At 32.3% G+C, this 24,905-nt stretch overlaps 1 protein-coding gene across 1 annotated transcript in view; it reads left to right on the forward strand.

Moving 5' to 3' along the window:
• The window catches only part of LOC133206149 (serine/threonine-protein kinase MARK2-like), a 271,416-nt gene that overhangs the window by 7,285 nt on the left and 239,226 nt on the right, over positions 1–24,905 (forward strand). The window contains exons 2-5 of the mRNA XM_061342081.1: positions 14,316–14,423; positions 14,705–14,904; positions 16,746–16,801; positions 24,184–24,316. Coding sequence (XP_061198065.1) covers positions 14,316–14,423; positions 14,705–14,904; positions 16,746–16,801; positions 24,184–24,316 — 497 coding nt within the window. The remainder of the gene's footprint in view (positions 1–14,315; positions 14,424–14,704; positions 14,905–16,745; positions 16,802–24,183; positions 24,317–24,905) is intronic.

Below are 24,905 nucleotides of genomic sequence, written 5' to 3' on the forward strand. Positions count from 1 at the left end.
TGCAAGGATATATACGTCTAATCAACGAAAAAAAAAAGCAAAACAAAACAAGCAGAAAAGAAACGGTAAGAAAACAACACATAAAGAAAATAAATTGGAAGAAAGAAACTAAAGGATTGATTGTTGTTCTACGTCCCTTGCGAGAATTTTCACTAATATAAGGCGTACAAAAACCCTAATCTGAAGAGAAGCATGTCTAATAAATCATTTCATTGATATTGATTTATTATGATACGATTCACGGGTCACTTGAAAGCAGATAGATGTGATTTTTTTTTATATAAAAATTATTTTATATTATTTTATTTTTCTGCACTGAATATCGGATAGATATTCAAGACGTCAAGCAAGACGTTGCGGTATTTTATGACGTCGTTCTTAAAAATGTTACATTTTGTGATATAAAAGCAATTATCCATATTTAAATTACGCGAAAACTAACCCGAAGACATATTAATTTTTTCACATTGATTTATTTCAGATCAATTCTTTGTTAAAATACCAAAGGGGAAACAATTTCGTCTGCACCATTTAAAAGTTACTGATATTTTTTTAAACAAAACCTTGCCTCAAAACGAGCCGAGAACGACGTTTTTCTTATATAATTCAATAGAATAACGTCGAAAATGTAACGACAACAATGGCAAGTTTGGGATTTATTTACACAAAAACTATGTAGACGAATTTCATAAAATTTTCAGAGAGTATAAAACGAAGGTAGAGGATTCATATAACTAAATTTCATGGCATGTTTTCGGACACTTTTAAATGGCCTGCAAACCCGCGACCTACGTTAAACGAAGTCAGATGTATTTTGTAGAACAACCTTCTAAAAATTTAAATATAGTAAAATTTCCGAAGCATGTACCCATTCGCAAGTCAGTATACTCCAAGTTTCCATGCTTCTTTTCATCATTTATAGGTTAGTTTGAGTTCATTTTGGTATGTAAAGATGTGTCAATCTATAATAATTCGTAGAAATGATATTTTTTTTAATAAAAAAGTGTATTTTGAAAGAGATTTTTGGACAAAACACGATCTTCTTAAGTTACGGTTACTATCAGAATGTTGGTATGTAACTGAAAATAATGCACCGGCTGCTATTTGAAATATAATTTGTTTTTCAATCAAGAAAGAGAAAATTAACAATGCACAGGCCTAACAAATATATTTAAAACATCCAAAGAGCGTATGAAACACAATGTCATGTACAATTAACATTTATCGAATTTTAACTCGAATTTGTTTTGTTGTGCCAAGTAGAGCTGATCTTCGAAAAACATCACTATACAAAATCAAAAAGGAAGCTATACGAAGGAAACACATGTTTAAATTAAATGAAAGAACTTTACCATCAGTACTTCAAAAGCTTTGGAAAGCTTTCGAAAACTAGTTTTTTTTTTAAATTTTTGTAGCCTATATGTATACTTAGACCTAAATATCTAGTAAATTTTCAGTATAACCTTTGACAGTACTAGTAGTGCTTTGGTATGCTGTAGCATCAGAAAATACAATTAACACGCATTATTCAAACCACCTGATCTTGAAGGGAGAGGACGTCCGATTCCCCCTTTTGAATGATTTTCTGGATTATTAAATTTATACAGATAGAAGAGACAATCACCGGGGGGGGGGGGGGGGGGGGGCTCGAAAGAAGGAGGTTTTTCAGATGGAAAAGACTTCTACTTGTTTGCTTGTCAATTTTCTTATATTTACTTCTATTCCTCTCTCTGTCTCTTTTGAGTGGGCTTGGACCCCCCCCCCCTAAAAAAAGGTGGAGATCCGAACATGAAAAAGGTTAATATCCTATCCAGTAAGTAATATATAATTATGTACATTTAAAGGAGAGAGCATTACAATTATTTACAGACATATGTAGTCTTTTTCGAAAAAGAAAAGGGGGGGGGCAATTTTGTGCAATTCCACTTTCATACTGTACTCGTACATCAAAAATTGAATTTAAAAAAGTAGTTTATTGAACTGGATGTATAATATAGTAGCATCTATAATAAGGCCTGTTATTCGAGCGAGCCGCTCACTTGGATGAAACTTGTAAGGATGGTGTATCTAGAGTTGCCTTGCTTATACATAGGATCCGATGCTGCTGATCTGGCCTTCAATTTTTGAAAAGTGTTTGGAGTCCATTCTAAAGAAACTACATTACCACAACTCATTGGATAAAAGTTTATATCCAACCAATAAAAAAAAAAAAAAAAAAAAAAGTGAGAGATCCTTTATTTGTGAATCTGGCGTAATTACCCAGGTGAAATTTAATAAATTCAATAGAAGGTGCACATAATTTTTAAAGATTATAACAATTTATTGTGTGCAGGATACTTAGTAAATGTACAGGGTATTTACAAACACTACTATTATTATTAGTCATATCATACATATAGATATAGAAATAAACCATTTAATCGTTATAGGATCGAAATCAAGGTAATATAAACAAGTCAGTTATTAAAATGAACATTTCAAATATAGTTTTCTAAACTATTGCATAATAGATGTAAATAAAGGACGTGTATTAAAGAAAAATTGAAAACTTAAGACATTTCAAATAGAAACCGGTGTTGTTGTCTAATAGTAGCCGTAACATAAGTTTCTCCGCATGAAAACGCTTTTGTTTTTAAGAAACCGATTAAAATGGGTTATAAATTCTATGAAATAATCAATACGTTTTACAAAAATAAAAGGTATGCTACGTTAAAAATTCCGTAAGGGTGAAATAATAAGCAGCTAAACTTTGATAATTGAATTATTGACCATTTTATTGAGCCAGCGAAGAAAAATACTTACCATTTCGTCCATTTTTTTCTATTAGCAACCTCACAATTTTCAGATAGCAGTAATGTACGCGCATTTTTTCCTGATAGCAACCGTTTAGGTACTACACCGTGATAATTTCGCCACTGCAGGGCTATTTTTTTTTTTTTTTTTTTTTTTTTTTTAGATATTCTTTTTATTCCAGACAATTTTAAAAATTATTTTTCTTGGAAATGAGTATTTTATTAAGCTTAAAATTTGCTTTTATTTGTTGCATGAAATAAATATCTTATTAAATAGGTGTGTATCAAGAAATCAAACAGATGTTTAATAATTAAAAAGATCTAATTCTTTATGGACCTGAAAAACATTTAGTAATTAAGATATATGTATTTGAATCTATGGATAAAATCATCTTAAAACATGTAACTTACAGATAAGAAATAAAAAACAGACATATTCTTATGATAAAATACAACGAAGAGCCGATTTTAGACAATATTTCCAATTTTTTTATATAGAAACCAATCCCGATTGAAATAAAACCGATCCCGATCAAAATTAATGCAAAGTTATTAAGTGTTTAAAAATAAATCAAGTAATTTGTAAACCATATTAAAACAAAACAACTAAATTTCATGATGAAATCATAGTAGCTTTCCTCTTTATATAATTCCGGTCGGGATCGGTTTTATTTGGATAAATTTGTCAAAAAAAAAAAAAAAAAAAAAAGTAAATAATTTGACGCCTCTTATTTCTCTCAATATACCTGTTCCCGCCATTTTTTTAAATTGATTCAACAATTTGTACTTTGTATTCATAATAACATGAGGAGAAAGTTTTGACATTAAAATGTATTGGATTTTAAAACGTAATGAAAATTGGATACTGAATTCATAAAGTCACTTGCTTAACTCAAGTTTAGACCACACAATTTTTTCTTAAGAAATATAAATTGGTGTCTTATTCATTGATATTATAAAAGATAAGGGTTTATACTATAAATAACATTTATTGACATATCCAGATTTTGAGTATCTGTTTCAAATAAAACAAAAACGTAGTAATTTTTTAACCAATATGTGGCTGCAGAACTGAAGCTCTCTGCTTGAGAAAATTCGGACAGATAAAGCAGAGAGCTACAGATCCAAGCGTTGTAAAAACCTTCGACATGGACGTCGACGGAATGGGAATTTTTTAAATCGACATTCCAAAACCATAAAGGGCTGTTTGGGACCGTTGAAAGGTAAATATAGTATTACGAATAGGAGTAACAATTATTGCAATTTATTTGATACAATTCTTAAAGCGGAGGAAAGCATAAAATACAAGGAATAATAGCCGAAGCGAGCAACAAAAAAGCGGCGGCGTAAATCGAAGGTTTTTACAACGCTTGGATCTGTAGCTCTCTGCTTTATCTGTCCGAATTTTCTCAAGCAGAGAGCTACATTTCTGCAGCTAACCAATATGTTGACCTTTATGCACTTAAAATTAAGCACTTGGCAAAAATAGGACTAGAGGAACACTAAAAAAAAATGATGTTGCCATGTGTAAACATTTGCTTTAATAAGTCTACATGCAGAAAATAATTAAAATCCTTGACATGCGATGTGCCACCCATTGCCTGGTTTTTTGGTGGACTGCCTCTTAAATGTATAATTGATATTTAGTTTTTCACCTTTATGTTTGTCGCATTATAAGTATTCTGCACGCCTTGTACACCATCTCCTTTAACATCTTACTAAAGATTTAATCAATTTTTCTGCATAAAGTCTCTTGTATAAATTACTAGGCCAATACATAAGATGTGATAAGCTATCCCCCTACCCCTTGCAGAAAAAAATGTTCACATTCAATTCTTTTATCCTTGATAGAAATGGAAGCATAGCACCTTCAAATGTATACGTATAACATAAATCCAAAAAAGTTGCGAATACTTTAAGAAATAAAATAACTTAAGATTGAGATTTTCAAGTTTAAAAAAGATAGAAATACGAGGCGGGGGCGTATATCTATTTTCGTCCTAAAACCAACTGTGGGATTTTGAACAAAATACTTCTACCTATATTATGGTGGTACATGTATTGTATATTTTTGTTCCCTACATGCAAGATAAAGAACGAGGGCACATTTGATTGGCTTTCGGCAGGAATCTGGGCGCACTTGAAAACTGAAAATTTCATTTATATTTCAAATTAAGTTTTAGCATTCTTTTGATATATCGGGTTCTTGTGAAATGGGAAAGGAAAATATTTTCCTAGTATTGTGCTTTAATTTGCTAAAAATAACTTGAAAATTGGCTAGATGAGTCAATTGGTACAAAATGTTACATTTTTAAACAGGTTTTTCTAAAACTTTGCTATCTCTGGGTCATCTCTCCATGATTTTGAAACGTTATTTGAATGTATTTTAATTCAAAGAAACGAGTAAACAATTGTAAAAAATGGAGAGAAGACCCAGACACCATAAAAATGCACTTTTTTAAAAAAAATTCCTATTCAGCACATGCGGTGCTTCCTTGTCGTTTTAAATCTCCATATATTTCATTCAAAACTGCGCGTGTAGCGATGATAGTTCAGTAGTATGCGTTACAAGTCCAGTGCACTGGCAGTGAAAATGTTTTTGGTTCGATCTTCGTTATTTATTTTTTTATGCAAACAATCAATTCTTTTCTCAGTTTAATTTTATGTAATGATTTATTAAATCTCTAAATTAGATTGATTTTGGTTCAGTTGCACCGAAAGCGAAAGAAATTATTCCAACCTGTTGAAACTTTGATATACACATGTAATTCTACAGAGAAAAGAACTAAATTATATACCTGGTTATCTGACATAAATGCCGATGTAATATTATTACAGGAAACACATTTTATTGAAAAATATGAGGCATGCTATAATGCAAGATGGTTTGGGATTAGTATCCATAATTTTTCTGACTCACAATATAGCAGAGGAACTTCGATATTATTTAGAAAAGGTTTAGATTTTGAAATATTAGATATTCACAAGTCTTATGATGGAAGAATGATTTTTACTAATTTAATTTTGGAAGAAAAAAAGCTTACAATAATAAATATTTATGCACCAAACAATCAAGCGGAACGAAAGTCCTTTTTCTTGAAAATTAATAAATGGATAACTAAATATTCTCACAATCCTGACAATATCATTTTAGCAGGAGATTTCAATTGTAATCTAGAGAAGACTGACGATTCCAGTATTAATTATTTTCAAAAATTTTTAAATAATAATAGTCTGATAGACTTGTGGCGAGACTTAAGGCCACAGGATGTAGGATATACATGGTGCAACGGGGCAAACATACCTACAAACAGAATCGACTACGTACTTATATCAAAATCCTTAATATATCCAGCTAAAAATATAATTCTCCGAGAAATACCAGGGTTACATTCAGGGGGAACAAGAATGTCAGATCACAAATGTATTAGGGTCATTTTTGACATTGATTTAAATATACGAGGTCCAGGATATTGGAAATTTAATGCCTCACTTCTAGAAGATAATATTTTTATCACGGAAATGAAAAAAATTATTAAAGATTTTAAATCAACTGAAAATATTCAAGCATCTTGGGAGGCACTTAAAATTAAAATTAAAGACTACTCTATAAAATACAGTAAAATTGTTAGTAAATCATGTAAACGTAAAATCATTTATTTAGAAAATGAAATATCTGATATTGAAAATTCGAATTCAAACGATATTGATATGAATAAAATAAGAAAATTAGAGTCCGAGCTAAAAGAACTGATAAATAAAAAAGCTAAAGGTGCCCAAATTCGATCACGTGCGAAGTGGATAGACGAAGGAGAAACAAATTCGTCTTTCTTCCTTAAACTTGAATCATCTCACCAAAATAACAATACTATCAATCGTATCAAAAATGACGATTATGTAACTACGAATAGTTGTGACATCTTAGGAAAAATGTGTGATTTTTATATTAGATTATACAAATCATCAAATATTGATAATAATGAGATCAAAACTTATCTAGATACAATTAACATAGCTCAGGTAGTTAATGATAAACAGAAAGTAGAATTAGATGAATTTCCAACAATGAAAGAATGTGACGAAGCAGTTAAAATGTTAAAATCAAATAAATCGCCAGGCCTGGATGGGCTACCAGGCGAATTTTATTAAATTTTCTGGGATGAATTAAAACCGTATTTCTACAATAATTTAATATACACCTTTAATAATAAATGTATGACATTCTCTCAACGTTTAGCTTTAATCACACTTATTCATAAAAAGGGAGATAAATCAGATTTAGCAAACTATCGCCCTATAAGTCTCACAAATACTGATTATAAGATATTAGCCATTATATTAGCTAACAGACTTCAAAAAATAATAGACCTATTAATTAGTGAACATCAATCTGCATATATAAAGGGAAGATACATAGGAACAAATGCAAGAACAATTTTAGATATATTTGAATATTGTGAAAATAAAAACTACGATGGAATTTTACTTTTCTTAGATTTCCAGAAAGCTTTTGATTCAGTCGAATGGAATTTTATTTTTGAAACCTTAAAACGTTTTAACTTTGGGGACAATTTTCTTCAATGGATATCGATTTTGTACAAAGAACCAATTTTCAAACTAAAAAATAATGGGTGGATTTCTAAAACGTGCAATATGGAAAGGGGCATACGACAAGGATGCCCTATTTCTTCGATGATATTCCTTTTTGTTGCAGAAATCTTATCAATAAAAATAATGTCTGATGAAAACATTATTGGATTTAAAACTCCTAAGATGTCAACAGACATAAAAATGATACAACACGCTGATGATGCTACATTAGCACTCCGTGATAAAAAATCTTTAAAACAAGCAGTAACATGTATAAAGAACTTTGGAAATATATCTGGATTGACTCTCAATATTAGCAAAACGGAATGCATGTTACTAGGCAATCTGAAGGATACAGCACATGATTTATATGGAGTGAAGGTTAACAAAGTATGTGTTAAAGTGTTAGGAATTCATATTGGTCATGACATAGAGAAATGTATTGAAAAAAATTGGGGAAACAAAATTAAAGAGCTTGAGAGACTTTTCGAATCATGGAAAAAAAGAAAATTAACTATATTCGGGAAAACCTGCATTATTAACAATCTTGCTGTATCCAAATTAATATACAACCTCTCACTCTTACCATATCCTAGTGCTAATATCATAAAAAATATCAATAAAATTATCTTCAATTTTATTTGGAATAAGAGAGACAGAATAAAACGAAGAACCTTAATAGGGGATATACAGTAGGGTGGTATAGGAGTTGTGGATATAGAGTCTAAAGCGAAAGCAATTAAATGTTCATGGATTTCCAAATTAATATCAAATGAAAAAAGCAACATTAAAATCTTTTTAGAAAATTTCAATTTAAGAAAGCAAGATATTATCTACATGTTACACACTAATAACTTAGCAATACATAATCACAATATACTTAAGCGTCTTCCGATATTTTATAGAGAAATTTTTGAAACATTTAGTGAAACTAAGAGCTCAATGGAAATAAGTAAAATGACCACATTTGACTTTCTGAGACAATCTATATGGGGAAACAAAATTTTTAACTACAAAAATAAGGTATTATTTTTTGAAAACTGGTATGATGCTGGAATCTTATATGTAAAAGATATTGTGGATGAAAATGGTATTAAGCCACTCGAATACTTTTTAAACATGCTTGTTAAAAAAAATAACATATTTTGTGAGTACTTGATATTGAAAAATGTGTTTCAGAAATATAAGAATCAGTTTGATTTCAGCTTATCAAAATATGCAAATATCAGAAATACTTTTCATTTTGTTTTAAATGATAATCAATATCACTGTATCAAAGACAAAAAATGCAAGTTCTATTATGATATCTTTAAAAATAAAAAAATTGTAAAGCCATGCTATATTAACAAGTTTAGAAAAGAATTCATTATCCAGAATCAATGTTTTTCAAAAATATATTTTTCCAAAATTGTCAAAGCCTTTGACAAAAAAATTGCAGATTTTAACTACAGAATACTTAATAATCTGCTTAATAATAGAAGTTATTTAAGCAAATGGAATGACATATCTAATCTGTGTCCATACTGTAAACAATGCGTTGAAACAAACAAACACTTACTATACGAATGCCAAAATGTTCAAAGAATATGGAATGTTGTTAGTGAAATTTTAAAATTTAATGTATCATGGAAACTTATAGTAGTAGGATTCTATAATGAAGTCAACGAAAAAACAATTCTATTTACCAATCTTATATCATTTGTAGCCCTTAGAATTTATAAATACAAAATGCTATGTAGACTGGAAGAAATAGCTGAAACGCCAAAAGCAATTCTTTGTCATGTTAAAAAATCCTTAAACACGTTTTATTATGCTCTTAACGTAGGTCGCGGGTTTGCTGACGTCGTTAAAACTGGGTACGCAATTTATATGATTTGGGCGATTTTCTTGTGCACATTTGATTATGACGTCACAATGAAAAAGAAATCTGCGATGATTTCCGTTTTATCAAATTCTTCAGTATATCATTATTAAGCTATAACTTTGGAATTGGTAGTTTAGTGTTATATTATTTAAGCAACAATTTATCTCAAATAATGAAGGCTTTTTACGATTTGTATAGTCGATACAATACTTAGATAAAACTTTTGTTGGAATTGGTAATTTAGTGAAGAAGGTTTATTCGAATGATTGACACTGGAAACATTAAAAAAAGTTTAATTATTTGTTATCAATCGCATCTTCTCGGGCCTTTCCGGCAATCTTGGAAAAACAAGTGGTTGTTTTTCGGCTTGTCGGAAAGGCCCGAGAAATTGAGTTTGATTTGTTTTCACTTGGTATCGCGAAACGATATGGACACAAGGTTCAACTGACCTTTTTTTCCTTTGATCGTATTTGAATTATCAGTTTGTTTTATTAAGAAAGAAGCCATTATCTAAAAAAAAAATCGCAAATACACCTGTTACATCAAAAGATTAAATTTTATTTTTAAACAGGTTATTTTTTAAAATATATAGATGTACAAGTTTATCATAAATTAAATACTGCTAAGGTATGATGAAACATTAAGACAATTTTTTAGCGACACTGACCTCCTGTTAGGGGACAACTATTTGATTCTGAGGGAGAGGTTGGTGGGGGGGGGGGGGCAAATTTTACCGAGTCAGATTGTTTGTTTTCATGTCGGTGAAGGAAAGATTATTTATTTCCAAAAAAACAAGGACAGATTATTTATTTTTTCTTCACTGAAAAAAGTCTGTTAAGCAAAAAGAAAAAAAAAAGAAAAACAACAAAGTTGAAAACTCCCGGAGGGGGGTGGGGGTGGGGTCTAAAACTAGTCTTGGACAGATTATTTATTTTCTTGCCCAGTCGAGAACAGATTATTTATTTTCAACATTTTCGAGGACAGATTATTTATTTCCAAAATCTGTAACCCCCCCCCCCCCTGAAATGAACCATCCTCTAAGCAACAGCTTGCAATGCTGTAACCTACAGATTTTATTCGCTACTTTGCTTTCCATGTCCAACAAGTAGAATTAATGTTCTTAAAAAAAACTGGCTGTTGATTATGTCAATAAAATTAATTTTTAAATCCTTGTCCCATTTACCCCTCTGAAAATGTGGTATGTAAAAATAAATATTTTGTTTAAATATATACTGAAAATATATTGTATTTAGCCAGGACGATATTTGGCAGAAATTCGTAGATTTGAGCGCCTTGCTGAATGGTCAAAATAAAAACATTTTATATACTTGAATTACTTGAATTAAAGGATACCGTTTTCTGCCAGCACGCTTTAAAAGAAAAATACACAGCCAAATGTAAGGATGCGTCTAATCAACGAAAAAAACAAAACAAACAGAAAACAACACATAAAGAAAGTAAATTGGAAGAAAGAAACTAAAGGATTGATTGTTGTTTTACGTCCCTTGCGAGAATTTTCACTAATATAAGACGTACAAAAACCCTAATCTGAAGAGAAACATGTCTAATAATCATTTCATTGATATAAAATTATTATGATACGATTCACGGGTCACTTGAAAGCAGACAGACGTGAATTTCTTTTTTATAAAAATTATTTTAGCGTATTTTTCTGCACCGAATACCGGATAGATATTCACGACGTCAAGCATGACGTCGCGATATTTTATGACGTCGTTCTTAAAAATGTTACATTTTGCGATATAAAAGCAATTATCCACATTTAAATTACGCGAAAACTAACCCGAAGACATATTAATTTTTTCACATTGATTTATTTCAAATCAATTCTTTGTTAAAATACCAAAGGGAAAACAATTTCGTCTGCACCATTTAAAAGTTATTGATATTTTTTTAAACAAAATCTTGCCTCAAAATGAGCCGAAAACGACGTTTTTCTTATATAATTCAATAGAATAACGTCGAAAATGTAACGACAACAATGGCATGTTTGGGATTTAGTTACATAAAAACGATGCAGACGAATTTTATAAAATTTTCAGAGAATATAAAACGAAGGTAGAGGATTCATATAACTAATTTTCATGGTATGTTTTCGGACACTTTTAAATGGCCTGCAAACCCGCGACCTACGTTAAAAGATCAAAATACAAGAACTGGAAAATAAATATATTTAAAAAGGTCGAAGAAAGTCTAACTTAATCTCATTATTATGTATGACTTTTCGTTTTCAATATATTTTTTTTCTCTATTGTACTTCAATGTTAAAACATGAATATGTATAAACTATAAGAAATGTTTTATTAATAGCCACTATTAAGAGGGTCCAGTCCTCTGATAGAGCTGCCATATGAGTCAAATATGGACTGTAGGACGACATGGACTCATTATGGCAGCGTGGCATAATTATAATACATCTTATCAATTTAACTTGCAAGCTGTACAAAAATCAGTATATTGAATTATATGATATCTAAAGTATAAATTTACATAATATAAATTATAATATACATTGTATCTTGATTATACAGGCATATGCATCCTGCGAGATGCAATAGCTATTGTATCACTTGGAGCTTAGTCGGGGCCCCATCCCCGATAGCTGCCTTCTTTTCAAATATAAGGATATCTCCTTTGTTATAGATTAGGTCTGGGAAATAAAGTTTATTAAAAAAAAAAATATATACACATGTAATTGCAATTAACTATATACCCTATTATCTTATTAAAATGAGGCGTTATCGTAACTATTAAGATAAACAGACTTAAATAAAACAATCTGACAAGGTATTTCAAACTAAATGTAACATTTTCCTATGTCTGCGTAACTTTGTAAAGTCTGTCCAGCTGTGGTCAGCCGACCAAATCGTGGATATTTTCGTACATATGATTCCTGCAGATCACACGCCCAATACGCCCACCTCCTAATATCAACCTGCAAGAAAAGTATCTCGATATGCAAGTTCATTGTGTTGACATGCAAGTTAATTATGTTTACATGCAAGTTACAAATCTGTTAGGAGAATCTGATTTTAATATGGGTAAATTTACTTATTAACGCTAGTTTCTGACATCATAGATGCAAGATGCAACATAATAATGTCATGCAACCTATTTATGTCAACATGCGAGTTAATTATGTTAACATGCAAACGATTTGTAACGTGCATGTCAGCATAATATGCATGTATTTGACATTATTATATGATTGAATAATTACTATCTCTCTGATTGGCTGATATCAAACAATGTAGAAAAAATACTGCGTTGTATTCACTTGCACGTGACGTTGCACAGGTAGGGTACACTACCTTTTATGGAAGGCACTTTTCAACACATGACGACGTTTTCGTCAAGCCCATTCTCCAATCAATTGAATGAGTCGCAAAGCATGACGGTCTACTACGTGTTTACGTTTCAATAGCGACAGGTGGTCATCGTCGGTTTACCGCATAATATTTATTTGGTCACCGGAAAAACCGTACAGCTTCTTTTTTACTTTATAAGGCTGAAATTGAAAAATTATATTCCAAAGACACTGTTCCATGCTCACATTTGATATTTGAGTTGTTTTAGATGACTAATAGTTGCTTCAAATACCGTACAAACGCTTTGACGTTTGCGTGTACTTAAAAACGTTTTGATGATATTTAATTAAGAGTTAAATAATAATTGCGCACCTTGTACTGCTGTCTAAAACTATGTTCATGTATATCACGTGAAAAAACACAATCAATGCTTTATCGACACAACAGCACCTACGTCTCTTTGAACAATGGTTTACGCCGCGATGTATTGCGGCCTTATATAAGATCTAAAATAGATCGGGAAATTCCAAATTGATACAGATAGTTTTGGAAAGCTATTTTACGTGCTACCGCGCGACTTCCACTCAGGTGAACATAACATTAGAGAATATAAATTGAGTGGGGTGATTCTGGGGTTCGGGGGGTGCAGGGGACCCCCCCCCCCACACACACACATCTTGTTTTTCCTGCACGTAACTTTTTATTTTTGATTTAGACTGAAATATTCAATGAAAGGCTGGTCCCCCATTAATGGACCTTAATCCCTCATCCCTAACCCCACCCCAACCCCAAAACTAAATTTGAAGTTAAGAGAATTTTGTTTTCGTGGCGGCTAATTAAAGATTTTTTTCAGCTGTCATTTTTCCCTGTAAATCCCCCCCCCCCCCTCCATCAAAATCGACCTTATATAAGAGCCTGACATTATTTCTTTTGTCATAACAAATGTAGATTTAAAGAATTCCAAATAATACAACTGGTAATGCTTATTACTCCCCTACCGGTGAAACTGGACGGGACTACATGTATAGGTTTCTTCTGAGTCTGTCCGTCCGTCTGTCTGCCTGTCTGTCCGTCTGTCTGTTTAGCTGTCCCTCTATCTGTCTGTCAGTCTGTCCCACTTGGTTTTCTGCAATTTTTTTTCTAAACGCTTGCAGATATTGAGTTGGTTTTTGGTATGTGACTTTACCTTGATGAGTTATAGATCAAGTTTGCATTTCGTTCCGCTTCATTGATTTTTTGACGGAATTATGACATTTTCAATTTTTAACGGGAACCAGATTACACTTGCCGATAGGGGACTAGTATTGCTATAATGCAATACTCTTAGAATGTTTCTTTAAACCTACTTCTCTCATTGCATTTGTCTGGGACTTCAGTAAATGTAAAAAGATGGCATGAACTGTTTAATAAGTTTGTATCATTTAATCATTGAATCATATAATGAAACAATTATTGCTGTTTTTTAGTCAATACGATGGTTTAGCCACCTTCGAAGTTCAATATTCACCTCGCCCTTCAAGCCTCGGTGAATATTGTACTCCTCAGGTGGCTAAATCATCGTATTGACCTAAAAAACAGCAATAATTGTATAACATTTTGATCGGTAATCAATTGAATGTGTCACTATCACAGGTATTTCTTGGATTCTATACTCGTAATTCGTTTCCAGTTACACAAAATCTTTACAATTTCAGGTCAAGGAGAATAAAAAACATCCTGATTTTTTTCTTTTTAAATTAGGTTGCAATTAAAGTTATCGACAAACAAACGGTGGCCAAAGAATTCATGCAGAAATTTCTTCCGAGAGAATTGGAGAATCATTCTAAATTACAACCACATAAAAATGTGGTAAGATTGATTGCTGTATATTTTAGTTATTTTTTAATCTTTTTTATTTTTATTATTTTTTTAAAAACATTTCCTAAACTCGTCTAATTTTTGTATTTCGGGGGGGGGGGGGTATTCTTGAACCCGTAAAGGAAAATTATTAAATATGTAAAAATATTTTACATTTTGAAATGTTCAACACCATTTTTTTTATAAAATATATTAAAAAAATGCAGGAGAGAGAGAGAGAGAGAGAGAGAGAGAGAGAGAGGAACCAAAGTATTAATTATAACTGTGTTTAGGTAAGAGTGCATGAGATTATCCAGACTCATCATAATGTCTACATAGTAATGGAATACTGCCCCAATGGAGATCTATTGGACCTTATTAATCGACACATCGGAGAAAATAAAAAAGGGATCGGCGAGGAAATGGCTAGAAAACTTTTCCGTCAGCTATGTAGTGCAGTGCAGCATATCCATAATGCTGGCATCGTTCACAGGTAATTGATTCATAAGTTCCAGTCAAATAAAAGACTTTAAGGTAGTCCGATCCTCAAGTTCTGAAAACCAGCAATTAAATCATCGAAAATGCTCACAAATATGTCTCTAAATTCACAAGTATGTGTATATACCAATGGTATTTCAAAAAAGTAATCAAAAAGTAGATCTATTTACTTGTATGAACTTGCCAGTGATAACGCATTCTCATTTTTCAATATCACAATGTTGACTAGACAAAACAATAATGCTTGAGCACATAAACTCATCTTACACCCTCTCAGATTGACCTCCCAGATGGTCTTTGAAGAACATTTAATGTACAAAGAGAAGTTTTTTTCTCATTTGTATTTATTAATTAGATATAAGACTATAATCAATAGATTCTCTCCCTTAAACCAGTACCCCTAACCCAGGGGCCATAAATGTCAGAGAGTGGAAGAGACACCATTACTTATCATAAACATGCACTTAGTTCATCTGTCAAATACCAAGGAGCAAAGAAGAAGATTTTCAGAGAAATACAACATCTTCATTATATATTAATCAATAGAGCCGCCTTAACACCAGAACTCCTGACCCAGGGGCCTAAATTTCAAACTTTTGGAAGAGGCATCCTTCCTTATCATAACCGTTAGCTTAGTATATCCAGAGACTCAGAGACAAAGATTTTTTAATGAAATAATGCTTTTTCTCTATATAATCGATAGAGCCCCACCCTAAAACGAGAACCCCTAACCCATGGGCCATGAATTTCACAATTTTGGAAAAAGTATCCTTGCCCATCATAGCCATATCTGTATATTTCCTAAATACCCAGGGGAAGAAAAGAAGATTGTAAAAAAAAATAATGCATTTTTCAGAATATATAAACAAAATACCCGCAGAATCCCTGACCCAGAGGCCATGAATTGCACAATCTTTGAAGAGGCACCATTGTTTATTATAATCATGCACTAAGTTTCTTAGTAAGTACAATCTATCATTAAGTTCGAATGCTGACTGCCGTTTTTCATGCCAATTGTAAGACTGAATCATCTACGGATTTTTCCGTTTTCCCGATAATGACAAGGAGGACACAGCGGGGGTGACTGGTCGACAGGGGGTACTTTCTCCTCCATGGCACCTGATCCCACTTTTAATGATTTAGAAGTCCATGTTTGCTCTGCTCCCATGAATATTGTTCGTTATTTCCGTATTTCATTACTTAAATTGTCACATATTTACATATATATGAATATTTTATCCTTTATTTCTTAAGAAAACCATTGTCTTTTATCAATCGGTAAACACCACTAAGCCTATCAACTGTTCAGATTTCTTGAGCAGTAGCTCTTCCATAAAAGAAACGTACTATGGCACATATACATGTATCAATAAAACAATATTTAATCTATTTAATCCTTTGGTATACGTACTTTGGATGATTATTTGTACAGATATACGCAGGTTATGCAGTTGCAACATTAATTTACGTCCCAACAACCTAAGATAACATATAGTGTAATAATACACAGCTTAAAAAAGCTTGTTCTTTCATTGCAAAACATTCCAAATCACTTGTAATTTCATCTCATGCTAATAAGTGTTGGTATCTTAGGATGTATTTACATTGTACATGTATTTTGCTCTTTTTTGGGATAAAACCTTGAATCAATTGAGATGCAGGAAATGAAAATTTTTGCAAGAAAAGATTTCAAGCTTTATTTTGAAACTTTTTTTTTAATTAAATGATGTTTTAAGAGTTATTCTCCCTAGTCGAGGAGAAAATTTTTTTAATATAAAAAGCACGTTTTTAGAAGACAATTCTCTCTCTCTCTCTCAACTATATGTTAATTTTCAGAGATCTAAAATGTGAAAACATATTACTTGATGAAAACCATGAACTTAAGATAACCGGTAAGTGATATACTTTAATCTCATCCAAAGGGGACGGGAATGTGTGGGTGGGAGTTCACTCCCTTGGATTTTTAGAGATATTAGATTTAAATTCTAAAATAAAAATAATGGCATTGGACACGATTTATTCTTAAATAATATTTTACACACGGACAATAGTTTGTTTGATACTTGGATAATTACCAGTACAAAGCGTATTAGACTAAAGATTCCAGAGAACAATCAGCCAGTTACAATTCTTACACGTAAGACGTGTATATATATATATATATATATATATATATATATATATATATATATATATATATATATATATATATATATATATATATATATATATATATATATTAGGGATGTCAACGAATACCTGGTTAACCGGGTACTCGATCGAACGTCCGAGTATCGAATACTAAAATCGCTACTCGGCTACTCGGATGTATATACAGGCAACTCTTGATGGCTCGAACTTCGATCTCTCGAAGTTCTTGATCGCTCGAAGTGAGTCTCCGGTCCCAATTTTTCCCCCTATATAACTAAGCAAATTTACTCTTGATTTCTCAACTCTTGATCTCTCGAAACCCTTGATCCCTCGAAGTCAAAATGCAGTCCCGCTATGCATATTCTATTAGAATTTACCCTCGATACCTCGAAGTGGCTATGTGTGTACAAGTTTATATAATTAGTGCCTATACCTGGGCATTTAAATGGCCCAAGGCAGAAGACGCAGGTCTCGAGGAACGGGATGTTTATTCAAGTGACACTTATGCTGCAAGGTGATAATTGATTTATAATGAATCACATTTTGCCTATATGCTATTAAAATAATTATCATCGATTAGCTGTCTTACGATAATTGAGAGACGCAGTGTCAGTGAAAAGTAGTAATTGATTAAAAGACGAAACACTAATCTAATTTTTATTTCAAGTCAGTGTCAAAGTTAAACGAAATATGAAAAAGCAGAAACAGCTTCAATGTCAATATGACGACTATTATTGGACAAATACTTAAAAAACTGCGTTCAGTGATCATGTTTGGAATAGTCCAAGCTTTATACGTGTACGACGCTGTAAAATGTCGTTTTCATGTAACAAATGCGTAGTATGATGTCTGTATTACAAAGAATAAATAAATATACATGAAATGACGGTATACATTTTTTGCTTTACTCAGTTTAATGAAATATTCATCTAAATTACGAAAAAATATAGTTGTTTTATAAAAGCCACGTGTAAAAGGTTGAGACTGCATGAAAATAATTACATCCGGTAAGACTAATTTTAAATCCCGTCTACAAACCCGGAAAATTCCGGACACTTGAAAACTCGAACTCTTGATCTCTCGAAGTTTTTCCTCGGTCCCGCGGACTTCGAGGTATCGAGAGTTACCTGTATATATTTTTTTTTCATATTTCAAAGTGCAAAGTATATATTTTTATTTAAAACTTATTTTAAAAAATGTAACTTCAAAATGAATAATTATTGTCCGTGTTTACCTTGTAATTAGCGTCAACCAAGCCTGTTAATAATACCCGTTATCGCCTGTGGGGTGTGTACATGTTTATTCAGTATTAATTACCGTGACCAATCACCGGGTATACACAGCTGTTATCATTTTATTTTTGGAATGGCTATAATAATAATTTGTATCTAATGAACATAGTTTTATAAGGGTTTATTATCCTAAAATAATTTAGTTGGCATAGGGTATAAATCGGACATACATAGAAATGCTGCTACCCACTTAAACAGTGAAAAAAACCATTTGAAAAGACCAAAGATTCAAAAAATGTATAAATTAGTTGTGCAGTGTAAACATAGCGTATATGGGGAAAACAACCAACATACATGTATTAATTTAATAATATACGTCTCGCGATCCCGACACCGTCTCTTTCTTTAAAACATTTTCTTGAGCTTGTCTAATCATTGCAAAGCTGCGTTACAGATTGTCTTCCTCTTGCGTTGATCAAATCGTCTTCCTAAACAAAAGCTGTGAACCATTTGTAATTATTGGTGTATTAATTGTTGTCATTAGTGTTTATTTGATAAATAAATTTAGCGCAAAAAATCATGTTCGTTTTGCTCGATGTTTGCGTAGAGGCGTAAAAAACGTAAAAAAAAAAAATCATCGATGGCGTTAAACAGGGATTAACTGGCTTCAATAAAATTGACACATTCGCATTTTACATTTTTACCGAGTACCCGGGTACTCAATCGGAAAATCGTCCGAGTGACCGATTATCAAATATTGACCGATTTGACATCCCTAAGAAATATATATATATATATATATATATATATATATATATATATATATATATATATATATATATATATATATATATATATATATATATATATATATATAATTATATATATATATATAGAGAGAGAGAGAGAAAGAGAGAGATTCACATTTTTAAGGAAACTCGCGGGGCTGACCTACAGAATGTACAGGAACAGCACACTAGACGCTCGGTCATATAGGCAAATCAAAAAAAACTTTTGTTGCCCATGGAATTCTATATATATATATATATATATATATATATATATATATATATATATATATATATATATATATATATATATAATATTAATAATATAATATAATATAATATTATATAATGTAATATAATATAGTCCTTTCATGAGGTCAATCCATCGATATATCGACTTCACAGAAAAGCATATCTAGGCACTTAGGGCCATTGAGCAGTGAGAGATCTTTTTCGTGCCAGCACCTACTACGACACGGGACCTTGGTTTATACGGTCTTATCCAAAGGACCGGTCTCCACGTCCCACAGTGGGATTTAAACCCACGACGTAAGGATCAGCTCCTTACTCCACGACTCTAGAGCAGACGCTCTAACCACTGCTTCACTCGGGTGACTTTACAGAGATTGAGTTGTTGATTGTATGTAGTTTTACGTCCCATTCGAGAATTTTTCACTCATATAGAGACGTCACCATATACCGGTGAAGGGCTTCAAATTTTGACCTTTACTCGGCACTTAGGGCCATTGAGCAGTGAGGGATCTTTATCGTCCTAACGCCTGTGGTGACACGGAGCTTTGGATTTTCAGGTCTCACCCGAAGGACCCGCAACTTTTACTTCAAAGTGCCGAATGCTTGGCGAAGGAACAGTTGCTACCTATTTTTTATTGACTTAGGTCAGTCGCAGCTGAGATTCGAACTCACGGCCTTCCGATCACGGAGCGAGCAGTACAGGAACAGCGCACCAAACCGCTTGGCCATCTAGGCAAGTGAAAAAACTTGCTTTCGATGGAATTCTCGCGGCGCCGCCCATCACTATACACAGTCATTGAGAATGAAAGTAATAATATACAGTTATTTGGACATTAGAGAGTTCAACCCCGGGTTGGTGCGGAAGTGGGTATCCTTATAAAAGTGAATTTCTTTGTGCTCTCTCTCTCTCTCTATAATATATATATATATATAAATATTAGGGATGTCAAAATATTTATTTTCCTTAGTCGATCATTCGATTGCATAATTCGAACGATAGTCGAATATTCGGAACATTTTCTGAAAATACAGTTTTATTTCAAACTTCATTGGTACATACTCAAAAAATTTTTACTTAAATCTATTTAAAAAGTAACATCAAAATTAATGCAACGTAACGCGTGGATAGCATGATTCTATGAAATAAATTTAGAAACCTAATTTTCCAAAATTTATTATTTCCCCATCAATAGAATTCGTAAATCGGCCTGTACATGCAGTCATTTTTTATTTAGTAAGCATTAAAAAATTGACAGCCGATATTTTTTAAAGCTTATTAGGGGGGGGGGGGGTATCAAAATGTCCTCAAACAGTTTAAAATGTAAGCGCATTGTTTTAATAATTATCGAAGTATCAAAACAGGTTTATTCCTTGCATTTGAGCAAACTTAAAATAACAAAAGATAAATGGTACATGGTATAAGATCAAGTCCAATTAATAATTTTACTAACAAAGCCCATTACATTGGTTGGTAATTTATTATAAAAACAACACAGGCAGTTACTGACAATTAATTCTCGCATTAGTGAAGCACTTATAATTGCTGTACTTTCTATACGTACATGGAAAATCTACCGTTTTTGTTGAGGAAAATTATCGACTGTCTATGAGGAAGACTGTTTCTCAATTTTTTGATGAGAATTCCATCTCATGTATCACTCATTTATTGCATTTATTTAGTTAAAATAATATTCGAATGTCGTTTCATTATTCGATCGTCGGTCCATTCGACTGATAGTCGAATAGTCGACTATTCGTTGACATCCCTAATATATATATATATATATATATATATATATATATATATATATATATATATATATATATATATATATATATATATCCTGGCGTCATGGGTTTCCGATAGTCTAACAACAACCAAGGTCCGATTTGATTCCCAGTTTTCTCAATGATTTTTAAATCGTATTATTTTTTAACCTTAAGCATTGCATTAAAAATCGCCGACAATAAATTGGCATAAAGTCGTCATCATATGCATTTTCTAGGTATAAATAAAATGGATACCGTATTTGACCAATCAAAACGAGCGTCATATGTTTCCGATAGTTTGATTCGTCAATATATTTCTTTACTAAAGTAAGGTGAACAACTGGTGCAATAATCAAAATAAAAAGCTATTTTATCGTAAAAATATGTTTAATATATTTAATCATATACACATATCTTAAATTCGCAATTATACAACTATGAATGAAATTCTACTAAATATTTACTAATATTTAGTGTATTGAAATACAATGCTAGCATAATAATAATGCTTGGAAAATGGATGTTTCAGTGAGTTAACCATTTTCTTTAAGTGCACAATTGTTTTCAATTGCAATTATATTTTGTAGATATTATCTATTCACAGCATGGACAATTAAATGGTGTATTTTTCCTGACAACACGAACAGGTGAACAGTACTGGAGATGAACCCAGTGTCCACATGACTCACACTGAGCCCATTTGACAATAGCAATTTCATACACATTTCTTGACTTCACATAGAAATTTTTACAAACGCAACACTTCTCATTTTCACTCATCTGCGATTCATGTTCTTCCTCATCTGAGTTTAGAATATAATCATCTGAATCAGTAAGGTTGATACAAGATGGTCCAGGCTGTTGAGAGTCCGATGATGCGATACACTTCTTGTTCTTCTTTGGTTCCTGTTTATTTTTGATTGGTTTTCTCACAGTTTTTGTACTTTTAGAAGTTAATTTGTTGCATGATTTTTTTGGTTTTTTAGCAGTATTGTTTAAATATTCTCTCATTTTCCCAAGTGTTTCATCCTCAGTTACAGCTTTCCCTCCAATTACATGACTGATATTTCTTCTCTTCTTTTTTAAGTTTTCAATTTTACATTGAACTTCTCCCCCTTTCTTTGAAAAGAAATCTTCATTATTTGATAGGTTACTATCTCCAGTGCAATTTGTTTGTTTCTCTCTGCAGGCTGTGTCTGAATTTGCAGGTGTCATTTTTGATGTTGCAAGTTCATTTGGTTCAGTGGTATTTTTTTCTTCAGTTTTAATTTCAAGATTATCTCCTGTTTCATTTTGGTAGAGGATTGATGGAGTAATTTTTTGCTTTAGTTTTTCTATCATGCTATCGGCTGATTGAAAAGGATAGATGCCAGATTTTGACAATGCTGCCTGAATATTGGTTGGCGACAAGGCAGCAGTGTAGGCTTTGCAAGCAAGAGCACATACATCATAACGGGTGACTGTTTTGTGATTCAAACTTGAAAAAGATAGACATTCCTGATTGTATTTTAGTTGAAAGGGTCCAAAGCAACCTACATCCATTGGTTGCAAAATATGTGAGCAGTGAGGAGGCAGAACAAATAGAATAACATTGTTGTTTTTAGCCCAATCTATTAGATCTAAAGAAATGTGGCTTCTGTGACCGTCATAAAGGGCAAGTATAGTCGCAGACTGATCTCGACCTTGAACATACTTTAAAAAGTGGTTTTTCATATACGAACGGAAAACTTCAGAGTTTGACCATCCGCTAGGTGTCATCGTTCCGTCAGCACCAACGGATTTCCCTCTCAAAAGTTCCGGCATCATCCGCTGACCTGGAAAAACAAAGTATGGCGGGATTTGATTTCCTAGTGCATTCCCAGCACCGATAACTGTAATTGTTTTACTTTTTTCTGACATAACAGTTTGAGGATGGTATCCTTTTCCTGCAACTATATTAGGGGGCTTAAACTCGGTATTCATTCCCTTTTCATCGATGTTATATATCAAATGGGGCTTATCCTTTAAGTTATACTTATCAAGAATTGATTCAAGTTCACTGAAGTATGATCTTATTGAAGTTTCTGATGCACATCTGGCCCTTAATTCCGACAAACTTGATGGTTTAACAACTCTTAATTCTGGCCATCTGCCCATAAAACTGTAGAACCATTGCATGCTTAAGCATTTTTCTTCCATCCGTTTCTTTCCAAGATGAATGGCATAATCTGTTGCCATGGTGAGTACTTCTGTCCTTGTATAACCATATCCAACAGAAGCTAATTCTTTCAAATGGTTTACAAGTTTGGCCTCCTCAAACTGAGACAGAAGTGGCTCTGGACCAGTTTTTGTACAATCAATGTTAACCCTATTGTCAACACGGTCTCTAAGAGTAGTTAAGGGAACAGCATGTTCCTTAGCTGCTCTATATACAGGGACTCCATCTTGTTTCACTGACTGATATGCCCTGACAAGTGCAGATGGGGAATAACAACGTTTTCTTTTATTTGATACAGCCTAAAATATTACAAAAAAGTGACGTTATTTACGAAAATCATCTAATTTTATGACGGTTTTAGGCTTCCATACATAGAAAAACTAATAGAGTCACATGATTAATTTCAATACCAAAATACCTCACCGGAAGTGTATTTTATCAGATGATGAGCGTCTTTAGATACAGTGCGAATTAAAAGGGTTTTCAGACTATTTTGATGACCACAATTTTTGGTAATAAGAAAAATGAGTATTTTTACCACTGATTGCATTATTTTTATGATATTTACCTTTGCACGCAGCATATTATCGATCTTTTGCATATATTGATGTTGCGAGATTCCCTACGTCAGGTGTCCTTAGTAATTACAAATATGACGTCATTTTAGGGAAAACTCACGCGACGAAAATAGACTATCGGAAACATATGACTATCGGAAACATATGACGGCACGATATATATTGGAGAAGTTAAAAAAACTTTATTCTTTTCCATAAAAAATTCTGAGTAGTAATTTTCTTTCTCTTGGTGTTGAAACCTCCCCCCTCCAGCTCCACCCTGGGAAAATCCTAAATTAATGCATGCTGTGTCTCTCTTACATACAGATTTTGGTTTTTCTCGAAATTGCAATGGAAGGACTACAATGTTAAAAACGTCCTGTGGGTCATATGCATACACTGCACCGGAAGTTATTAAAAGGGGCACATATGATGGATTTCAGTCCGATATATGGAGCTTGTAAGTATTTCTGTTTCATAAAATTACATCACTTAAGGAGGCCGACTGGGGTTTCCACTGCACAGTATTTTGCACATTAAAGAACTACGCACGCTAACTCGAGATTCCCGCCTACATTTTAAACCCATTGAATTCAATACTAATGGCAATCTGACCGTAAAATCTTTGTTGAATGCAAAGAACAGTTCAATGGTAATTGACTGATAATTTTAATGCCAGTGTTAAACAGTTAATTACCCATAAGTCCAGGGTCCGTATGCATAAAAATTCTTAAGTCCTTAAGCATATACTTAAGTAATGTTTCCTGCTTAGCAGATTGGAATTTTACTTAGCATATTGCTTAGAATGTTGCATAAAACTTCTCAACTCTTAAGTATATGCTCAGCATATGCTTAAAGTTAAGCATGGTCTTTACTTCTCTTAAGTTCTTAAGCATATTTCTTAACATATTTCACAGAGGTAGAGGAACAAATATGATTAAAGGAAATTTACAAAAAATGAAATAAAAATATGAAGAGGTAATTAAATCAATGAAATCAATTACAATCTGCATGTATCAACTTTATTATATGGCATTTATATACTTTAC

The sequence above is a fragment of the Saccostrea echinata genome, unplaced genomic scaffold (assembly GCF_033153115.1).
Source record: "Saccostrea echinata isolate AGI-Se365-2 ecotype Australia unplaced genomic scaffold, CSIRO_AGI_Sech_v1 ptg000054l, whole genome shotgun sequence".
NCBI lineage: Eukaryota > Metazoa > Mollusca > Bivalvia > Ostreida > Ostreidae > Saccostrea > Saccostrea echinata.